The 22362-nt window shown below is 38.7% G+C and overlaps 1 protein-coding gene across 1 annotated transcript in view; it reads right to left on the reverse strand.

Moving 5' to 3' along the window:
- The window catches only part of LOC126370013 (high-affinity choline transporter 1), a 62908-nt gene that overhangs the window by 11831 nt on the left and 28715 nt on the right, over positions 1–22362 (reverse strand). Inside the window, exons 5-8 of the mRNA XM_050014635.1 lie at positions 14939–15237; positions 13600–13729; positions 12277–12475; positions 10177–10311 (exon numbers count right to left, since the gene is read on the reverse strand). Coding sequence (XP_049870592.1) covers positions 10177–10311; positions 12277–12475; positions 13600–13729; positions 14939–15237 — 763 coding nt within the window. The remainder of the gene's footprint in view (positions 1–10176; positions 10312–12276; positions 12476–13599; positions 13730–14938; positions 15238–22362) is intronic.

Consider the following 22362-nt stretch of genomic DNA (forward strand, 5'->3'; position numbering starts at 1 on the left):
CGTCTACTAGGGGTGCACTCCGTAAGTATACGATACAAGTACCTTCTTATCGTATGGGTTGTGAGGTGGAATACCAACCTCATTAACACCAGGGTTATTATTGAGCCGCCAAATGCCCCTGACATGGCTCGTGTAACGACTACATACTTACATCAGTAAGAAGTAACCGGGACCAACGGCTTAACTTGCCTTCCGACAATCAGGTGATCAGCCTGTAATGTCCTAACCAAACTAGGGATTACAAAGTGATTTTTGTGATATGCCGCCACCGTGATACGAACCCGGGGCCTCCGGATCGTGAGCCCAACGCTCAACCAGTGGACCACGGAGGCCGTTGAAGTACCAAATTACCAAAACGACGAATGGCTTCAGAAGGGTCGGGCCTTCCTTCCAGGGTACCTGCTAGGTACAATTTGTGTAAACAATGTTACTGTGTTAGACATACACAGATTGACCCGTAAATATTGGATGTAAATTCATTTAAGTAATCAGAATTTAAAAAATCTTTAGGGTTTCGTAGTTTATTTACTTTTCCATTTTTAAGATATTTTCTAGTCCATTCAATTTTTTGATGACGTAGCTTCAAATCTTTATTTGCATCGGTTTTTTACGTAGAGTCTAGAATAGTGTAGTATTCAATATACCTCTACAGTACGTAAATTGTTTCCTGTTAAAGTATTAATTTTGTTTTCAAAACACCAGCTCGAATAAATTATATTTTCTGTGAAAGACATTCTTCATAAGGTAACAACCTATCTCCTAGAATCTGTAGTTTACTTTACGATTATCCTTTTTGGCTTTTTTGTGTTTTTTCACACATATAAAACAGATATCAAACATCAATATTGCTTTTTAGATAAATTGCTTCTATGTGGGCTTTTGAAAACGACTGCAAAATGTTTCTACAAATAGTGACACTTAATCCCTAATATAATATATAACTCGAAGAGGAAACAGCCACCCCTATGGCGGATCATACCCGCGGTGATCGGATTTCAGTATCAAATCTGTGTCAGTGGTCGGCGGCGCACGACCTCGCTCGCACATCCTCTCTGATCTATACCCGCTGAGGATGTACCTCCGTGAACTATCGCTGTCTTCTTTCAGCTTTTCTACTTCTTCTATCGTGTGGGTTGTGAGGTGGATTACCAACCTCATCAAACCTGGTGTCAGGGTTACTATTAAGCCGCCAAAAGCCTCTGACGTGGCTCATGTACCTGCTACTTACTTACATCAGTAAGTAGTAACCGGGACCAACGGCTTAACGTGCCTTCCGAAGCACAAATCATGTCCTAACCAAATTAGTGAACACAAAGTATTTTTTGTGATATGTGCCAATCGGAATCGAACCCGGAACCTCTGGATTGTGAGCCCAACGCTCAACCACTGGACCACGGAGTTCGCTTTTCTATTAAGAATTAAACTAGCCCCAACCTCAAACGCACAATTTTCTGGGTTGGGGTCGCTCATGTCCGCAGGTTTACCCTCGAGATGCTACACGTGACCCCTGGGTGATGCTTATCAAGTAACACAGCTGTGGTATGCAGTGGTATTGGCTTCAACCGCAGCTGGTTATCACCCAAACGCCTTGCCCCAAGCGACGAAACTAGTGAATAAACAATAATTATGTTTCTTACTTTTTATGTGCCTGATTTTGTAGTCGGTTTCATTTATAAAATTACTTTTTGTTATAATAATAAGAAAAAACTGCGTATCGAAACAATATGCAATATGGGCAGCAATTCAATTTATTTCCATTCTTAACTCTCCTTTAAATTGCTGTGCCCAATCCGGGTCCATATGTGTTACTCATCTTATATTACCAACCTCCTACCATGTGGAACGCAATAAATTATATCATTATGATTATTAACACTGGCCTAAGCAGTTGATTAGTTCTTAACTAGGCAATTAATAGCACCACCACCACCACCGCCGCTATTTTAAGAGCCACGCTCTTAATTCAAATTCAAAAATATTTATTTTTCAAAATTGGCTCACAAAGTTAGCGCTTTTTGAACGTCAGACATAATTAAATTACATATTATGTAACTAGCTGTAAAACTACTACCACATCGGAATCTGTAACGCTGAGGGAAAGACGTGGCCAGAAAACCTCCCAGCACAGGGCCCTAGTCCTACTGTTTCATGTTTTCCTTTCTTTTCTTTTAATCCAGTTTGTATTACATAATTTATAGACTTAAATACAATGGTATTCCAATTACAGTCGGTGGAAGGAAAGTGAAACATAAAGAGTTTATGTGACTTTATCACAGAAACAGTGTTTTATGAGCTCCCTGTCAGAAGCAGGCCTGTCCACATACGCAGCACCCGATCACGAGTTGACGCGAAAGCCAGCCATCGCTCCCTTCGCACATTTTTGAGGGAAAGGTGCAGCATTCTTCATGCCGGTGTAGCATTCTTCATGCTACTTTTTAGGGAAAAATAGGGCAGTGATTTCCCTCTTGCCTTCCTCCCTTAGTACTCTGTCTGACGCGAGTGTGACGGCGCCCAGAGTAGTCTATTTCAAGCCGTACTGGGACTCCTGTCGTCCACCTCTGAATAGTATTGACCGTTACAACAAGTAGATACAATCTGATAGAATTCATTTTTATGAATTAGTTAATAGTTTTATATTTGCCATTGTCATCTACTTATACAGGATGTTAGTGACATCGTAACGAATACTCAGAGGGATGATTCAGACCATGATTCTGAGTTAATATCAAGTGGAATTTTCCGTCGCAAAATTCATCTTACTTTTTTAGTTTTTTTAAATTATTTTCAATTCTATACTTTTGCGATGGAAAATTCCACTTGATATTAACTCAGAATAATCAGCTGAATCATCCCTCTCAGTATTCGTTACGATGTCACTTACACCCCATACAAGTACATACAGTAGCCATACAAGTAGGTATGGGTGTTAGTGACACTGTAACGAATACTGAAGGGGATGATTCAGACCATGATTCTGAGTCGATATCAAGTGGAATTTCCTGTCGGAGAAGTCATGAAAATTTTAGAGCTTATTTAAACTATTTTCCGTTCCATACTTTTGCGACGGAAAATTCCACTTGATATCAACTCAGAATCATGGCCTGAATCATCCCTCAAAGTTTTCGTTACGATGTCACTAACACCCTGTATATTGTCACATTTCATATTTCCTTATGTTGAGTTGTGGTGCGAAATAAAGATTCTTATTATTATCTTATTATTTATACAGCCAAATCATAGTAAACACATCCGACTCAGAATAAATCACGTCAAAACTTTTTCTCAACCAGCCGCATGTCATTTTTCAGTCTCCGTCCTACAAAAACCTGCATAATCATGTTTTAATTAAGCCTTCCTCATAAATTGGGCATTATCCGCCGCTTCCTTCCTCGCATTGATCGGCGACAGCGCCCGTGTGAATATTACACCTCTCAGCGATTTAGGAAGCGATGCATATTTCCGACAACAAGCTGCTTTATTGCTAAAGAGCACGACATGTAGACACTCGATTATGAAAAAAAAATGAAAATGGCCCTGATTCCTGCCCGCCGAAAAGGAAAGGGACGGATAATTGACAGCTCTTAATTTTGGGATTACTCATTAGTAAATGAATGAATAACCCGAGCGAATCAAAAAGGTATCTCGCTGGTATGCAAACCGTTTGACGTTTGCTGTCAACTTAATTCCGTCGGGTTTTTAGCCAATGCAATTTTTTATAGAGTTGGTTTAGCTTTGTGTTTTGACGTGTGTTCCATAAATTTTATGCTTGTCGATTATACCCGTCCCTTTGCTGTTCGGCGGATAAGAAAATGACAGATATAACTTAAAATAAAATTAGATGGTTTTTACAAGAATTAGCACAAGTATATTTATTGCTTAACACCAACTATACAAAATTATAATAATTGGGATCTCCTAGTAGGCAAATTAATTTCAACTGTGTCAGGAGTATCCGCCTCAGAACAGAAGAAGAAAAAGAAAAGAAGAAGAACATAATATCAACTATATTTCAACTGGTATTTTCACAACTTAAACTTCAACTAGGAGAACATTTATGAAACAAATAAAAGAGAAGGTGCAGGTCGTGTCATATCAGGAGGTGAAGGTTTTGGCGGGAAGAAGAGAGGAATGGCGATTACTCCACCGACAAGAGCGCAGCTCTTAAATAGAGAGAGAGAAACTTCAACTGTACTTAAAAGCAGACATAGACTCACGCCAGCAATCCGTAATGGTGTGGACAGAGCCACAAATAAAAGAAGACTACTTGTAGCCAGACTGTACACAAAGTCTTAAGATGGATATCATCATACCCATCTCGCTTCATCATCCATTCCAAGGTCCATTATGTTGGAAAGGACACATTTCCTCTTGTTACAATATTCCCAAATGCGGAATAGGCGTGATCATATTACATGATATGTATATATGTATATATATATCCTCCACCAACCCGCAGTGGAGCAGCGTGGTGGAGTATGCTCCATACCCCCTCCGGTTGATTGAGGGGAGGCCTGTGCCCAGCAGTGGGACGTATATAGGCAGTTTATGTTATATATGTATGTATGATATGATTTATGCCCGGTTAACAGGCTCACCCTCTATTACATGTGACATAAATATAACTGGCGAAGAGTGGGTGAATGAATACACTAAATACACCTCTGCTTACCCCGTTCAGAGATACACGCGTGATGCTACGTTATGTTAAATACATTAAACTGCGGAGTAGCAGATGGCGATTAATATGCAAGCGCAAACGCATAAAACAAACATATTCCATCACAGATCACAGGACCCTTCGCCTCTGACATCGCAGCGCAGGCGCAGTTCAAACAATCATTTGTAATGTTTGTCTTACACGAAACATCAATAGATTTACATATTGATTGGCTCACGAACCACTTCATTCGTAATTGAAGTGGAATATATTTAAAGAGCAATGAATATTACTGAATTACTTAATATCTGTAGTAACTGCCGCCGTAGTATAGTGGCTAGAGCGTTGGACTCACGATCTGGAGGTCAGGGTTCGATTCCCAATGGGGATATTGTCGAAATCACTTTGTGAGACTGTCCTTTGTTTGGTAAGGACATTGCAGGCTTGAGTCTCAGATGTGACTTGATTGTCCGAAAAAGTAAGATGATTCCGTGCTTCGGAGGGCTCGTTAAACCTTTGGTCCTGGCTACTCCGCCACCTCGCAGTGGAGCAGCGTGGTAGAGTATGCTCCATAACTCCTCCAGTTGATTGAGGGGAGGCCTGTGCCCAGCAGTGGGACGTATATAGGCAGTTTATGTATGTTATGTATAGTACATCCATCGCAAGATGAACTAAGTACCAACACCTCACCGAGCTTACTGTTAGACTAACGTGATAGTCAAATCTACACATAAATTAGAATCTAATACGTTCACTATGAACGCGAGTTTCGTAAGTGATCGTGAAGGCGGCCATTAAAAATGCGCGTGAGTAATAACACGACGCGCATGCGCATATGGGGGGTAATAACTGACGGTAATATGCTGTGGGGACAAATAGAGAGGGGTCTTGACCCGCCTGTTTAGGGATCGAGCTGGTGATGATTGATAGCAAAGTACTTAATGGCGTTGTGGCAAGTAACGGCAACCTCAACTGTACGCCTCAGTTGCCAGTGGGGTGGGCAGAACTACTAGTTACCACAAAACGGTTTTCAGCCACATTTCACTCACTTGATGGCAACCTACCGCCGCCTCGAGGGTTAAAAGACAAATTGTAGCCAAAGATAATTACGTTTGAAGTGAAAAAAAATAGCTCCGATTGATCTAAACCCGAGATTAGTCGACGCAGACAAATTCGCTGATTCCGAATATCTATTTATAAGTAAATTCCACCCATATATAAATTAGTATAGCAGAGAATCATTATAAAGCCGAGGGCATAATAACAACGAAGTGTTCGGAGCTCGGTCGGTACAATAAACACCTGGATGTATTTTATGTTGTATCTTTTTTATACGCGACTTATTGCAGATTTGCCGCAGATGACATTAGTTACTTGGCCGGACAAATGGGGAACGCTGAAGGCTCTCACCCGGTACAACGTTTAAGACAACAGGCCAGAGGGTGCCCAGTTGGGCGCGAACCTCGGCTCAGGGCGTCGTCTGAGAGGAAAAATATTTGAAAGAATTAATCGACCCTAGTGGGTCGATAGCGATAAGCGCTGAATGAGGGAAATCGTCGACCACGCTCAATCGTTACTCATCATCTCCCTATCATTATCCCGTTTTTCACAGGGTCCGTTTACCTAACCTGAAGATTTAACAAGTCCGGTCTTTTACAGAAGCAATGCCTGTCTGACCTTCCAACCCGCGAAGGGAAAACCAGCCCAATACAGGTTAGGTCACATACCTCCGAAAATGCATTTCTCGGGAATGTGGGTTTCCTTGCGATGTTTTCCTTTACCGCTGAGCACTTGATAATTATTTATGATCCGAATATGAATTCGAAAACAAACTCGACAATCATTGGTTTATGTTGTATCGTTACTCTTAATCAAAAATAATTACGTAGACTCTCTTTCTCCCTCGATATAACTCGTGCCCTTTTCAAAAATAATCTCATCCTAAACCCCTATTTACTCCTGAGTCCTGACATTTCGCTTGGAAACAAATGTCGCAAAAAGAGAAAAACTTCGGAACATAACGCGCTTAAAGGGTTTTTATTACTTTTATCCTCATACAAATATCCTTCGAAACTTTTACAATAACGTGAGATTGTTTATATTTGTGGTTATCTTGTAATATTTGTTGTGGCTTGTAACACCGAATCTAAGGTAGTTTAATTTGACTATGATTCACATATTCCAAGCAGCTAGGTACGGTAGACAAAACTTTTGATCAGTGAAATGGCTATATAATAACGACCTCCGCGCTGGGCTCACGATCCAGAGGTCCCGGGTTCGATTCCCGATGGGGACATATCACAAAAATTACTTTATGGTCCCTAGTTTGGTTAGGACATTACCGGCTGATCACCAGATTGTCCGAAAGTAAGATGATTCGTGTTTCGGAAGGCACGTTAAGCCGTCGGTCCCGGTTACTACTTACTAATGTAAGTAAATAGTCGTTACATGAGCCAGGGGCTTTTGGCGGATCAATAGTAACCCTGACATCAGGATTGATGAAGTTGGCAATCCACTTCACAATCCATACGATAGACGAAGACCACCTCTCACGTTAATTGAATAAAGCATGTACGAAACGCAGGTACTTAGTTCATCATTGGTTGTACCTCTGACTACCCCAGTTGAGAGACCTCGGGTCTTCTGAGATTGGTTTATTAAGATTAACCGGGATACAATTATCTAATAACCATTTAGATGATTGTAAAACTCTTGCCGCCATATTATAAAAGGAAGATTAAATTCTGTATAGAATTATTATCACTTAATAAGTTTTATTAAAATGTTTTTCGTGCACGGAAGACTGTGAACTAACTTAAACTATATCAACATAACATAACGTCAACAGCCTATATACGTCCCACTGCTGGGCACAGGCCTCCCCTCAATCAACCGGAGGGGGTATGGAGCATACTCCACCACGCTACTCCAATGCGGGTTGGTGGAGGTGTCTTTACGGCTAATAGCCGGGACCAACGGCTTAACGTGCCCTCCGAAGCACGGAATCATCTTACTTTTTCCGACAATCAGGTGATTCAAGCCTGAAAAGTCCTTACCAAACAAAGGACAGAAAACAAACCATATCAGTCTTCATAATAACACTGTTTGAGTACTTACTAAGAGTTAAATAATAATCACATTAAGCGATACGACAATCAACCAAACTTTCATAAAGGGGGGAATTCCGAAAGATGAAACGTGAAAACCGACAAGTTTCTACCTAACCAACCTATTATTTTAGGCGCAGTTTAAACACAGTGTGTAAGCAAAAATGATACAACCATAACGTCCTCATGTTAATTAATTAATTTTACAGACAGTAACCCATTTGATACTATACCATTTAGATAGGTACACGAAATTTGGGCGTCTCGTGAGAATACACGCGTAATATATGGTGAATATTTCACTTGTATAACGAGGAGGTAATATTTTTACTAATGCTTTACTTACATGTCCCAGTCTATCAATGTTGTTGTGGCAAACTTCACTACATAGTATAAAACCCAGTTGCTTTTTCTGTCCCTATATCTCTATGTACGCTTAAATCTTTAAAACTACGCAACGGATTTTAATGCGGTTTTTTTTTAACAGATAGAGTGATTCAAGAGGAAGGTATAATAACATCCATTAAATAGTGGAGAAATACTGTTATTTTTGAAGTTTTTAATGTGATGTCGTAAATAGTTTATTTTTTTCCTCAGCAATGCACCCGAGCTAAGCCGGGGCGGGTCGCTAGTAGAGTAATAAGTGCGTGCAAGTGGAGCTGCCATCAGGGTACGAGGTACCAAGACGGATGGCCTGTCAACACTGCTGTTATCAACCCCACACTTAAGTAACATATTAAGTACTTTGTATAAAAAATTAGAATACCAATGCGAATTCTTGTTAAAATATACGCAAGTCCTATATTTCAATTTCATTTACTTTATCCTCGGCCGAGCCGATCTGATTCTTACCTATGTATATTGAACGTACTTATATTGATACGTCTATTATAGAGTAATGTTTATGACCAAGTCAACCAAAAATATTTTTATACTATAACAGTTTTTTGGATTGTCTATGGTTATTTAAGAAAAACTCAATGTTATAAAATGGTGTAAGTCTTTTCGTGCCATAAAATAAATATCGTGATTCTATAAATCCGCCTGTTTTCTATGTTGCCCTCATCAAGCTACTCGCAGGACTTTAAGATATATATGTAGGGCACATAGAATACATAAATTAATTAAACTAAAATAAATAATATACTTACTACTTAAATAAAGCATTTCTTTAGAACAATATTAAAATGATACTTACCTAAATTTACGAGGCTTGGTAACTTATAGAACTAAATTTTTAATAACCAAATGTATTTGTTAAAAAAATTAGAATAGGCGTTATCAAGTTGTTGCAAACAATTTAAGTGTAGCATTTACCTACAATGGGGGACTTTCCAATCGGCGCTCCCCAAAAACACGATAGATGGCGTTGTGAAGTTTTTTCTTCGTTTAAACTTCCAGTTTCATGGATAACAAATATATGCATCTTTTATCTTTGTTTTTGGGTATCAGTGAAGGCAAAGGTACAATTACAACTTCCACCCACTATTATTGATCAAAATAAAAAGAATCAAATATAGGTAGCAGCATTATTCAAGCAACTATTTTTTTATATTATTAAGAATAATTATGTATTCAATGCACAAACAGCAATGAGAAAAAAATAGGTAATTATCATGTTAAATGTGAACAACGCCATCTATCGTGTGTTTGGGAAACGTCGATTGGAAAGTCCCTTATCATCAGCCGTACGACGCCCACTGCTGGGCATAGACCTCCCCCAAGGATCTCCACGACGATCGGTCCTGCGCTGCCCGCATCCAGCGGCTTCCCGCGACCTTCACCAGATCGTCGGTCCAAAGTCCCTCATTGACCTATTATTTTTCTTTAAATCCAAACCTCATTGCTTAATTATTGTGTCTCTAAACCTGGGCCTTGTGAGGTTAATGTTGTAAGTGAAAAGTAATAAATTAGGTAACTTGGTAATTACTTTTCCGATGTTTCGATAGCGACGCGAGGAGGGTAACAATCTAGTAGGTTTTGAAACTTTTGCTTTGACCTCATTTCACGAACATGTATGAACTAACTATCTCGCTTTACGCTTTTATTAAATTCATTTCCTATACCTATAGGCTGCCCGCAGAGCTAACATACGCAACGTGATAAAATTATCGATCGATTCAATAAATTTTGTTGAAATCGATAAGTTTGTTTTTTTCCCTAACATGCGTCGTCACGTGATGTTGTTCGTATTTTGACAGAACGAGGTGACTTATTTGGGTTCACATATTAGCACCAATCGACAAAACGACATAATTATATCGTCAGAATTGATAAAATGACGCTGACAAAATTTTATCACACATGACAGCAATAAAGCCAACCCTGACTTGTTGTACTACTACTGATTATAGATGTTTATTTTAATGTTTGAGTGAAATAAAAAGTTCTGCAATTGTAACTATAACTGACCAGAGTCCGTAGATGGAGGGGATGGTCAGCGCCATGATGGTAGACAGCACGCCCACCACCAGAATGCTCACGCGCATCACCCAGATGATCTCCATCTCCGACGCTCGCTGGCGGAAGATCAGCTTGTATACGTTCCTGTAACAATACACATAGGCTAGTATCGTCGGAGAGACAGACAGATCCGTGCTAAGATATACAGAACATATCCCCAGAAGGAAACTGACAACCACACGTGATGTTTTGTTCAAGATGTATATAATAAAACTTTAACCCTGTCTCTCTAACAATGTTTTGTGAGACATTTCAATATGTGAAAAAGTTACTACACATACATTATAATTATTATTATAACAATCCATTCATAAAAATAATTAATTTCAACGAATAAAGTAAGTATTTAGATTTTGTACATCAAAAAAAACCTATACCAACAAAGTAACTAAGTAGGTAGGTACTTAGATGTATTATACTTAAGATAACACTCAAAGGAAAATTGGTTGTCAAAAATATGACTTTTCTCATATTTCAAACCCACGCGAATACTTTACAAGAATAAGATCATGTTATAATATTACAAGGAAAACGAATGTGTAACAGAAGGTATTATCTCTATTTTAATATACACTTCTCATCAAAAAAATCGAAACACTTCCGTTTTCATTGTTTCTGTCCGAATTTAACACAAAAAAGAATTCATACGATGAAAAAAAATACATAAATGTATAGCTGGCAGTTTGGCCATTACAGTAATAAGCGAAAATTCTAAATTCAAAATTAGAATTTCATTTATTTATCTTATAAACGAAATGAATCACTGTTTTGAGACAAATGTGTGTTTAGGGTTGGAGTACATTTAGCGTTTAAAAACTAAAAATTGGCGCCTATCCTTAATCTTTTTGTTTTTTATTTCAATACTGTGACTTTGGGACGTCTGAAAAAAGGTTTTTTTTCTAAAACGTATGGATACTTCGCCCACAGAAGCCGCCCAAGTTGTGGCATTGCTGGATTCTGGACTTAGTCAGCGTGTTGTGGCTGCAAGACTGCATCTAAGCCTGTCATCTGTTCATAGAGTCTATAAACGTTATCGGGAGACTGGTTTGTTCACGCGCCGTTCCGGATCTGGCAGGAATCGGGTCACTTCTGAGTGAGATGATCGTAACAACTTCTTTAAGAAATCGACGCCTTAACGCTTTTCAACTGCAGCAGCGGCTTCGTGTTGTACGAAGGGTGGCTGTAAGTGACTCTACAATTAGAAGAAGGTTGAAGGATCGTGGACTGGTACCGCATAAGCCAGCAAATGGGCCGAAATTATCGATGAACAACCGTATGGAAGCAGTAATTAGAGCTCGGGGAGGGAATACAAGTTATTAAATAAACGTTTTTTAGCTTTTTTTTTTTCATTTACGTGTGTTGTTTTATCCATTTCCTTTATACTCCATACGGAATAAAAATGACTCATTTAACAAAATACGAAACCTATGAAAAATTCATTTAAATTTAGAACATTTAAGATTTGATAAGCTCATATTACTCACTATTAAACGACATTTAACATTTATTCCTAAATGTACACATTTTTCTGATAATCCTGACAAAACGTAAACTTGCAAGGTGTTTCGATTTTTTTGATGAGAAGTGTAATATAATAAAAAAGTTGGTACCATTTAGATAGATAGCCAAAATCTTTATTTAGGTTTAAGACGTTACATTAACTTATTACGTAAGCGTGGCCAATTATTGGTCAGCAAAAATTTAGCTTCGATCGCCATCGACTCGCAAAGAAGAAGAACTTATTAATATTAAAATAGAGATAGTACCTTATGTTACAAATTCGTTTTCCTTGAAATATTATAACATGATCTTATATTGTAAAGTATTCGCGTGGGTTTGAAATATGAAAAAATAATATTTTTGAAAACTAATTTTCTTTTGGGTATTAAAAGTTGTATTAAAAAAATCAAGAGCGACACTTCTATATAGAATCAATACACAATCACAAACGCTGGTCCTTTCATTCAAAACAATATGACCAAGTACTGCACCTATGAGACAGCCTGTAGATGACGTATCCCAAAATGTGTTCAGAGCAGTTCAAGGTACCTGGCAAACATGGAGGAGGCGCTGAGCACACTGGAGTCGGCAGAGGACATGACGGCGGCGGAGACGGCTCCCAGCCCGAAGAAGGACACGAAGTCAGGAGTGAGGTGCTGCAGCACCAGCGGCAAGATCATGGAAGTCTGGTCGGAGGTCAGCTCACCGTTCGGGGTTAGCGGCCCGTGGTACTCCGTCTCGTTCCACGCTGAAGACAAAACAGATTTTTTTAAAAGATAATTTTGTCATCCAAAGACCGGGCCTGCCAAATCTTCAGGTGTCTTCAGATTACGTAAGCGGAACATGTAAAAACGCTAAGAGATATGACAGCCAAATATTTTTTAATTAAAAGTTTTTAGTAAGAACCTAATAAGGACAACGGCTTCCGTGGTCCAGTGGTTGAGCTATAGGCTCACGACCCGGAGGCCCCGGGTTCGAATCCCGGTGGGGAAATGCACAAAAATCACTTTGTGATCCCTAGTTTGGTTAGGACATTACAGGCTGATCACCTGATTGTCCGAAAGTAAGAAAGAAGAAGACAGGTAAGCCGTTGGTCCCGGTTACTACTCACTAATGTAAGTGTGTAGTAGTTACATGAGCGATGTCAGGGCCTTTGGCGGCTCAGTAATAACCCTGACACCAGGGTTGATGAGGTTAGTAACCCACACGATAAGAAGAAGTAAGAACCTACATTTTTTTTGTGTCAGGATTATTATTTTCCAATGCAGCAGCGATAAAAGCTGGTATCGCTACATCTTGATCACTAGAACAACGTGAGCTAAAATGAATCTAGACTAACTCTTGTGTACTCAAGTGTATTGCCCTAAAAGTCACCGGGCGGATATCCAACCCAGTACTCTCCGTTGTTTCTGGAGTCTAAGTTTCTACTGGTCTAATTGCGCGACTCAGTTAGGTCTAATTTTCCGAATGCTTTGGTAAATGTTATATCGTCTGCATGAAATCTAGTGACTTTGCCAGCGTCTACTGGATAACTTGTTAATCTAAAAGCAACTTTTACAGAATTATAACCTTATTAATAGGTCCTCTTATTGAAAGATTACCTTATTTACAGAACACATTACTCTTCTTCTATCATGTAGGTTGTGAGGTGGATTACCAACCTCATCATCCCTGTCTGAGTTACTACTGAAAGTCAAAGCCGCTGACATGACTCATGTAACTATTACTTAGTTACATCAGTAAGTATGTAGTAACCGGGACCAACAGTTTAACGTGCATTCCGGGCACGGACCATCTTACTTTTGAACAATCAGGTTATAAGCCATACCTTACCACTTAGCATTACCTTATTGAAAGAAGGATTCATATTACCTGTGGCCTTGGCGATGGCTCCGATGAGCACAGGGGGGATGGCCATGAAGATGCAGCCGATGGCCGCCACGTATGACAGCACCTGCGCGCGTCCTGCCGTCTTACTGCTCAGCACGCGTTGGAAGTAAACCTGTCATTGGACAAACACTCTTCACACGCTCTGCTTGGTTACCCGAAGACGTATCTTGCGCTCCAGGATGGTGTGTAAGAGCAGGATAGATAGAGTACAGACCAATGCGAAAGAGACATATCAACTATTCCGATTGTTGTCCTACGCACCATGCTGTAACGCAAAAATATAAATCCAAGTACCAAGGCTGCTATTTCTACTCTCGGTAACGTATAACCCGTCTGAGTTAAAACACCTAGCGTCAATGACGATACGTACTTACTTCGCGTGGGTTATACGTAAGCAAGTGTAGAATAGGTTTTTGCAGGGTTAATATCAAAATTTCAGAAAAAATGTTTCCATGATGGATTTATCATCATCATCAGCCCATTAACGTCCCCACTGCTGGGGCACGGGCCTTCCCTATGGATGGATAGGGAGATCGAGCCTTAAACCATCACGCGGGCCCAGTGCGGATTGATGGTTATTAACGACTGCTAATGCAGCCGGGACCAACGGCTTAATGTGCCTTCCGAAGCACGGAGGAGCTCGAGATGAAAACTTTTTTTTGTGGTCACCCATCCTATGACCGGCCTTTGCGAAAGTTGCTTTACTTCAACAATCGCAGACCGAGCGCGTTAACCGCTGCGCCACCGAGCTCCTCATGATGGATTTATAAATATTATTATTTAATTTAAATAGCAATTTAAGAATTTCAAAGACCCATTTCTTTAGACCCTGTTTCCTTTTAGGAAGGATAATTATTAAGAAGCAAAGGAACAATAAAGAGCTGATGTTGAAAGTTTCCCTATTTTATACAATTTAACAAAAGTATAAACATTGGTAAGTAATTTTAAAAGTCAAAACTTATTTAACTCATATAAAAAACGGGAAGGAAATATTTTAAAAGTTTTAAAAGGCAAAGGAAAGTGCACCGTTTCAGGGACAAATTGAATTTGCGTCTTGGAGCGTACAATCAGTTAGGAAATACAACTTGAATTATTTTACTCTGAAAGTTGGAAGTTTTAAACATTGTTCCCATTTTACTTTTGTGAAGTAATTTTGTCGCACTGTCAATTTGTAGTTACCTAAAACCGAGTTATTGTGTTTTCGTTCTAACATTTAATAGAAACGAATTACATTTTACAGATATCATTCTCGAAATTTCCTTTGAGGAAAGCTTAATTAAAGAAGAAAACAAGAGACATAAACGTTACAACTTCGACTCACCTGCCAAGGAATCCCTCCGAAGATCAACAAGAGGCCGTAATCCAGATAGAACCAGTAATACGACGGATCAACCCGTCCAATCCAGTCCACCTCCATAGAGGAGAGCGGCTTGACGCTGGGGTTGGCCCAGGCGAAGGGGATGCACATCCAGAGGCCGATGAAGATGCAGAAGAGCTGGATGACGTCAGTGTAGGCCACGGAGTAGAGTCCGCCGAACAGTGTGTAGAACACAGCCACGCATGCGCTGAAGATGACAGACGTGCGGTGATCCATGTCGATTATCACGGCCAGCGTCGCGCCTGCGGGGTAACAGCTCGGTTACAATCATTATAAAATGTAATAGAAGTTGATGTCCCATACATCAACATCATCTGATTATACTAACAGCCCGGAAAACTTTGATACCGCGTTTTAGACATAAGTACTATAGTAATAATCGCGAACATCAGGCACGCCACGCGCTGATGTTGTCTGCAGTTTGAGCAAAATGCTTGAAGAAATATAACAGATAATACAATTACTTATGAAAGACTAGCTTTTGCCCGCGACTTCGTCCGCGTGGCGTGTTATATAAGAGAGAGATCTTTGTGTGTGTGGGAGTGCATACTTATGCAGTTTAGATTTTTTCATAAGTACATTTTTTTTTCCCAATAACTCCCATTTTTCAAAATACAGCCAAAAATAAACTTTATATTTACTAAGGTATGCATGCGTGCTAGATTGAATCAATTGATTGAATTGTTTTTTTTTAATTGATTGTTCATTGAGTTTTAATTTTAATACACACTTCCTCTCTTCCCTTCAACGTTGCTGTGCCCTATAGGGTCCATGTTTTAGTTCCTATGCCTATGTAACACCCTATTGTACTACATGGAATGCAATAAATAATTTAATTGAATTGAATTGAAAATATCTATCTTACGCGGTTTCGATTTTTTCATACAAATGTTTTTTTCCCACTAACTCCCGTTTCCGTGGGAATTTTGCAATATCCTGTTGCAACTAAGCTTTAAGTTAACTAAGGTACCTGCATGCCAAATTTCAAGCGTCTAACTTAAGCGGTTTAGATTTTTCATACAAAAAGATTTTCCCGCTAATTTCCGTTGCCGTGGGAATTCCGGGAATTCCTTTCTTAGTGCACCTCTACGGTACCTAAGCTATGTCCCTTCCAAATTTCAAATGCCTACGTTTAGCCGTTCAGGCTATGCGTTGATATATGTCAGTCACTGAGTCAGTCAGTTTCTCCTTTTATTTAGATTTGATTTTTTCATACAAATGTTTTTTCCCGCTAACTACCGTTCCCGTGGGAATTTTGTAATATCCTGTTGCAACTAAGCTTTAAGTTTACTAAAGTACCTGCATGCCAAATTTCAAACGTCTAACTTGAGTGGTTTAGATTTTTCATACAAAAGGATTTTCCCGTTAATTCGCGTTCCCGTGGGAATTTGGGAATTCCTTTCTTAGTGCACCTCCACGGTACTTAAGGTACTTGCATGCCAAATTTCAATTGTCTAACTTGAGTGGTTTAGATTTTTCATACAAAAGGATTTTCCCGCTAACTACCGTTCCCGTGGGAATTTTGTAATATCCTGTTGCAACTAAGCTTTAAGTTTACTAAAGTACCTGCATGCCAAATTTCAAACGTCTAACTTGAGTGGTTTAGATTTTTCATACAAAAGGATTTTCCCGTTAATTCGCGTTCCCGTGGGAATTTCGGGAATTCCTTTCTTAGTGCACCTCCACGGTACCTAAGGTACCTGCATGACAAATTTCAAAGGTCTAACTTGAGTGGTTTAGATTTTTCATACAAAAGGATTTTCCCGCTAATTCCCGTTCTCGTGGGAATTTCGGGAATTCCTTTCTTAGTGCACCTCTACAGTACTTAAGGTATCTGCATGCCAAATTTCAAACGTCTAACTTGAGTGGTTTAGATTTTTCATACAAAAGGATTTTCCCGCTAATTCCCGTTCCCGTGAGAATTTTGGGAATTCCTTTCTTAGTGCACCTCTACGGTACTTCAGGTACCTGCATGCCAAATTTCAATTGTCTAACTTGAGTGGTTTAGATTTTTCATACAAAAGGATTTTCCCGCTAATTCCCGTTCCCGTGGGAATTTCGGGAATTCCTTTCTTAGTACACCTCTACGGTATCTAAGGTACCTGCATGCCAAATTTCAAACGTCTAACTTGAGTGGTTTAGATTTTTCATACAAAAGGATTTTCCCGCTAATTCCCGTTCCCGTAGGATTTTCGGGAATTCCTTTCTTAGTATACCTCTACGGTATCTAAGGTACCTGCATGCCAAATTTCAAACGTCTAACTTGAGTGGTTTAGATTTTTCATACAAAAGAATTTCCCTTCACTACTCTGCTCCTATTGATTGTAGCGTGATGAAAAGTATACTATAACCTGTCCAGGAGTGTGAAGAATAATTGTACCAAGTTTCATTAAAATCCGTCCAGTAGGTTTTGTTTCTATAAGGAACATACAGACAGACAGACAGACAGACAGACAGACAGACAGACAGACAGACAGACAGACAGACAGACAGACAGACAGACAAAAATTTTACTGATTGCATTTTTGGCATCAGTATCGACCACTTATCACCCCCTGATAGTTATTTTGAAAAAATATTTAATGTACAGAATTGACCTCTCTACAGATTTATTATAAGTATAGATTACTAATGAAGAAGTGCTAGTAAGAGTAAGAGAGACAAAGAGCTATTGAGGACTGAAGAGGTAAGATGATTGGACACTTAATAAGACACGAAGAATTTATTAAAACATCATAGCACCGTAACACCGTGCAGTCTGTCGTAGTTTATGTAACGTCTTAAACCTAAATAAAGATTCTATCTATCTATCTATCATAGAAGGAAATAGACGAAGGGGAAGAACAAGAAGAGCTTATATGGACAGAGAAGACCAACATCGTGTCTTATAAGGAAGTCATGGAATTGGCATTGATAGACAAGAATGGAGAATGCAACACCGACAAGAGCGTGGCTCTTAAATTAATGATGATGATGAAATTATCCTTTTCTCTATCAAGGTGTAGAGCTATATTTACTAACGCCCTCACGAAGAATCTCACAATTTGTATCTTTACTTGAAACACGAGTCAAGATGTAACTAATGTAAGTATTTCGGAACAGAGGTCCGGTAACATATCCTAATACTTTAGTGAAACATGGGTATAATATTACACACGCGCTGGCTGGTAAGCTGACCCGTGCCTACCCCGCCACGCGGAAAGGTGAGCCGCGGTTAATGTCTTACAGGGTAGGCTGTATGGCATTTTTAAGATTGCTTTGTTTAGTAAACTTGAAGAACACTTTATATTCTCATCGCTAGGATATAACTTGAGTGTTGACGATTTAAATAAATACTTAAATTTATCGTTTTTACTTTTTCATAAAGAATTTACAGAAACTTAAAGAAACCGAATTTAAAAAAGTATCTCGTACCTACCTACACTTGTACTTGTAATTTATCAATTTATTATGATGCAGCAATTTTAATTACCTATTAGCTATATAACAGCCTCCGTGGTCTAGTGGTTAGAGCGTTAGGCTCACGATCTGGAGGTCCGGGTTCGATTCCCGATGGGGACATTGTCGAAATCACTTTGTGAGACTGTCCTTTGTTTGGTAAGGACTTTTCAGGCTTGAATCACCTGATTGTCCAAAAAAAGTGAGATGATTCCGTGCTTCGGAGGACACGTTAAGCCGTTGGTCCCGGCTATTAGCCGTAAAAACACCACCACCAACCCGCATTGGAGCAGCGTGGTGGAGTATGCTCCATACCCCCTCCGGTTGATTGAGGGGAGGCCTGTGCCCAGCAGTGGGGGGTATATAGGCTGTATATGTATGTATTGGTTATGTACGCCTTGTAAATCAACGCATGTTTGAGTGTAAAATAGCTGCTGAGTAAACATCGGAAAAACGCTGATTCACTTTGATACAACAAAACAATCTATGAAAGCCGGATATTCATTTTTTGCGACGTGTTTTCTTGTTATTTCCCTTATGATAACGTCGCGCCAACAATACAAGGAATCAAGTACTCATATTATTATATCCGCGAATGAGTGACAGTAGATGGGGTATACTCAGTGGTGCGTATCGACTGGGTCGAATGTTTTCTTTAAAATATTTTTGTTGTTTAACCCTGACATCAGGGTTGATGGGGTTGGTAATCCACCTCACAACCCACACGATAGAAGAAGAAGACTGTTTTTGCATGCAGAAATAAGTATAAACATCCATTTTCCTAACAGGCCTAATTGACCTAGGCGCAAATGTACCTACAACAATTTTAGGTCATATATCATAGCATCACGCCTGTTTCCCCTAAGAGGCGGGCAGAGGTGTATAATACATGTACCCACCCACTCCACGCCAGCTACGAGTATGTTTAAGCCGAATGTAATAGCTCCAATTCTCTAGGCAAATATCCTGGAAACCATGTGATATCAATTATCTATAATCCAAATTAGAATTCAAACTCACAAAGTTGAATTCAGTGGTATAGAGCCGAGCCGGGTCAAGCCAGGGACAACCCAGCCCAGGTAGCACACTGGCTGATTAAATATCGAACCTGCCACTTATTTAAGTGTAAAAGTGTTATATAAGATGTTTAATGGTTTTTTTAGCTTCCATAGGCTGTTATGAAACTTTGAAATAAGTTAGTTAATCAATGGTTGGTAAAAGGTACATCTAAAATACGTAATTAAGCTGTGGACTGCATACGAGTTCATAGTTAGTGTCTTATAACGTTTTTTGCTGTTGAATGGCTGAAAAATATTCTTTTATAACGGCAGCTGGTTAACGGTACGGCCCAGTGGTGTTCTAACGCTTAAAGCTGGTGAAGGCGTCTTTTATCAAGCTTTTACACTACTTGTGGTCTATTTTGAAACCAATAAACAGACTTCTGGTTAAAGCTCTAAAATAAATACTTTAAACAGCTTGCAGCTGCTTAAAATACGTTAAAGTATAATTTAATTACTCCTGAAGCTGTAAAAGTGTATCGAGTCGTATATTTTAACAGCTTGGATTGCAAAGCTGTTTTGTGTAATTTTACAAGTGGCTTATAATTCTTGTAGAAACGTAGTGTCATTTATGCGTACTTTTATAAAGATTATCACATTCCGGCAAACCCTTATGGAACTTGTTGCTCTTGATGACTCAGGTTTGGGCTGTGATCCGCCATGCAGGACAAAGGATTTTATATATATATATATAGATAGATAATACCGGTTTAACGGTTTTTATTATTTGCCAAAGGAGCCCTAATATGCTGCATAAAGTAGTTGCTGAAATACGATATACCTCATTAGTCATTAGAACTGCGTACCCCAAAACCTTGTAAAAACTAAAAGTGTAATTGAAAGTATCTTATGCAGAACATAAGCAGCCTGTGGCTGATTATTGGTATTCTTTTCAGCAAATAGAATCACAAGATATTTTTTTAACGACTTAAGCTGAAACCTTATGGACGCCATAACTAACCTCAAAAATACAGTTTGTATCAAATTTTAAATCCTAAATTCTTCAAAACTACACATTTATTTCACATAATAACTATGTTTCAACTTAAAGTACGTTCATAAAAGGGTATTATATATGATTACAAGTAAAAGTTTACCAAAAGCTTTTTCACTCGAAACTTATCTACACATTTCTTTCAATATAATTAAATAATTCTAAGGGCGCATCAATTATTAGTTATAAATTAGTATATACTACACGATAAAGTTGCACTCGCAATCTGAACTTATTATAATAATCACTGGTTCAAGTTACCGTAACTCGAAGCAGTAATATTTTAATTAAAAATGGATGCCCTGTCGCTGTTGAATAGAAACTTATTCTTCTGTCGTTAAAAATTTAAAAATATTAAATATTTTTATATGGAAAGCTGAAAAAAACGTTTCAACTGGATACCGGGTACGTCAAAAGCTGCGCAAGCGCTGGATATGGTAATCTTAAACATATTGAAACGTTTTGAAAGTGTTTATCGCAGCTTTAATTACGCCTTTATTAACGTAAACCACAGCCTATTTTCAGCCATTATAATACCAAAGGCTGGTTAATTTGGGGCCCTTTTTGGCTGAAAAAGCGCTTTTTCAGCTTTAATACAGCCAATTTAAATACCGTCATACAGCATTGATATTCTTAACCCGCACTTGTTCAGCGCTTATGCAGCAATTTTGTGCTACCTGGGAATACGATGTAAGTCGCGCGTTCGCTGAACAGGACTATAACGGACTCACGGGCATATTTCAAGCGATTTTTAAACGCCGCGCCGCGGCTAAATTTTAGTTTGAATCATAAATGATTATCATGTACCCAGCGGTGAAGGAAAATATCGTGAGGAAACCCACGCTCCCGAGAAATGCATTTTTGGAGGTGACCTAACTTGTATTGAGCTAGTTTATAAAGAATTTACAGAAACTTAAAGAAACAAGAATAGTTTATGTAAAATGTTTTCAACAATAAATTAAAAAAAAAAAAAAAAAAAAGTTTTCCCTCCGCATGTTGGAACGTCAGACAGGGTCGCTTCTGTAAAAAACCGGACCTGTCAAATCTTCAGGTTAGGTTAGCAGACCCTGTGTAAAATGAGATAGCTGCTGGAAATGATGATTAAGATTTTTTTACCGCAATTTATTGTGGATTTACCTCAAGTGGTAGTCACTGGTGTTTCGCTGCTACATAAATCCCAGTTAAAACTTGAAGACGTGCCCGAGACACGAATCTAGTCTCAAAGGTTTTGTCTTAGCGGATTATATTGCAGAGGAGCAGAAGTGGACCGACAGCGATAAACGTTGAAACTTAACTGTATCAGCCTCCCGCCTATAAATACATCTATAGGAGGAACATATTTAACTTATGCATTGTATTGTATAATAAACTTCCTGATAATTTTAAGTTAATGACAAGCGCTTCTTTAAAAATACACTTGACAAAATGGTTACTGCAACATCGCTTCTATAGTGTAAATGAATTTTTAAATTTCAAATTCGGACTTTAACATTTTAAATTTTATTTAATTTTAATTGTATTATCATTGTTATTAAAATTTTGTTTTTTTTTTTATATATATTGGCGACGATGTGATTTTTGCATGCTTACGTGTAAGCTGAAAACACTGGACATAAAATTGTAACAACATCTTATTGTACTGTTTTCTGGCAAATAAACTATTCTATTCTATTCTATTCTAAACATAGAAGAAAATACACACAGCATAACACAAACTCAAAAATGGGTAACGTAGTTACACTTTACACACACACACACAGCAAACACGTATAATTTTGCATAAGTAAGTATATTTTTGTCGAAAGTCTCATCCGCCTAAAATTCCGCAGCTTCTCAAGCTGTATAGGCGAGGTAAAGTAGCTGCAAGAAAAGCTTAG

This window comes from Pectinophora gossypiella, chromosome 10 (assembly GCF_024362695.1).
Source record: "Pectinophora gossypiella chromosome 10, ilPecGoss1.1, whole genome shotgun sequence".
In the NCBI taxonomy this organism is placed as follows: domain Eukaryota; kingdom Metazoa; phylum Arthropoda; class Insecta; order Lepidoptera; family Gelechiidae; genus Pectinophora; species Pectinophora gossypiella.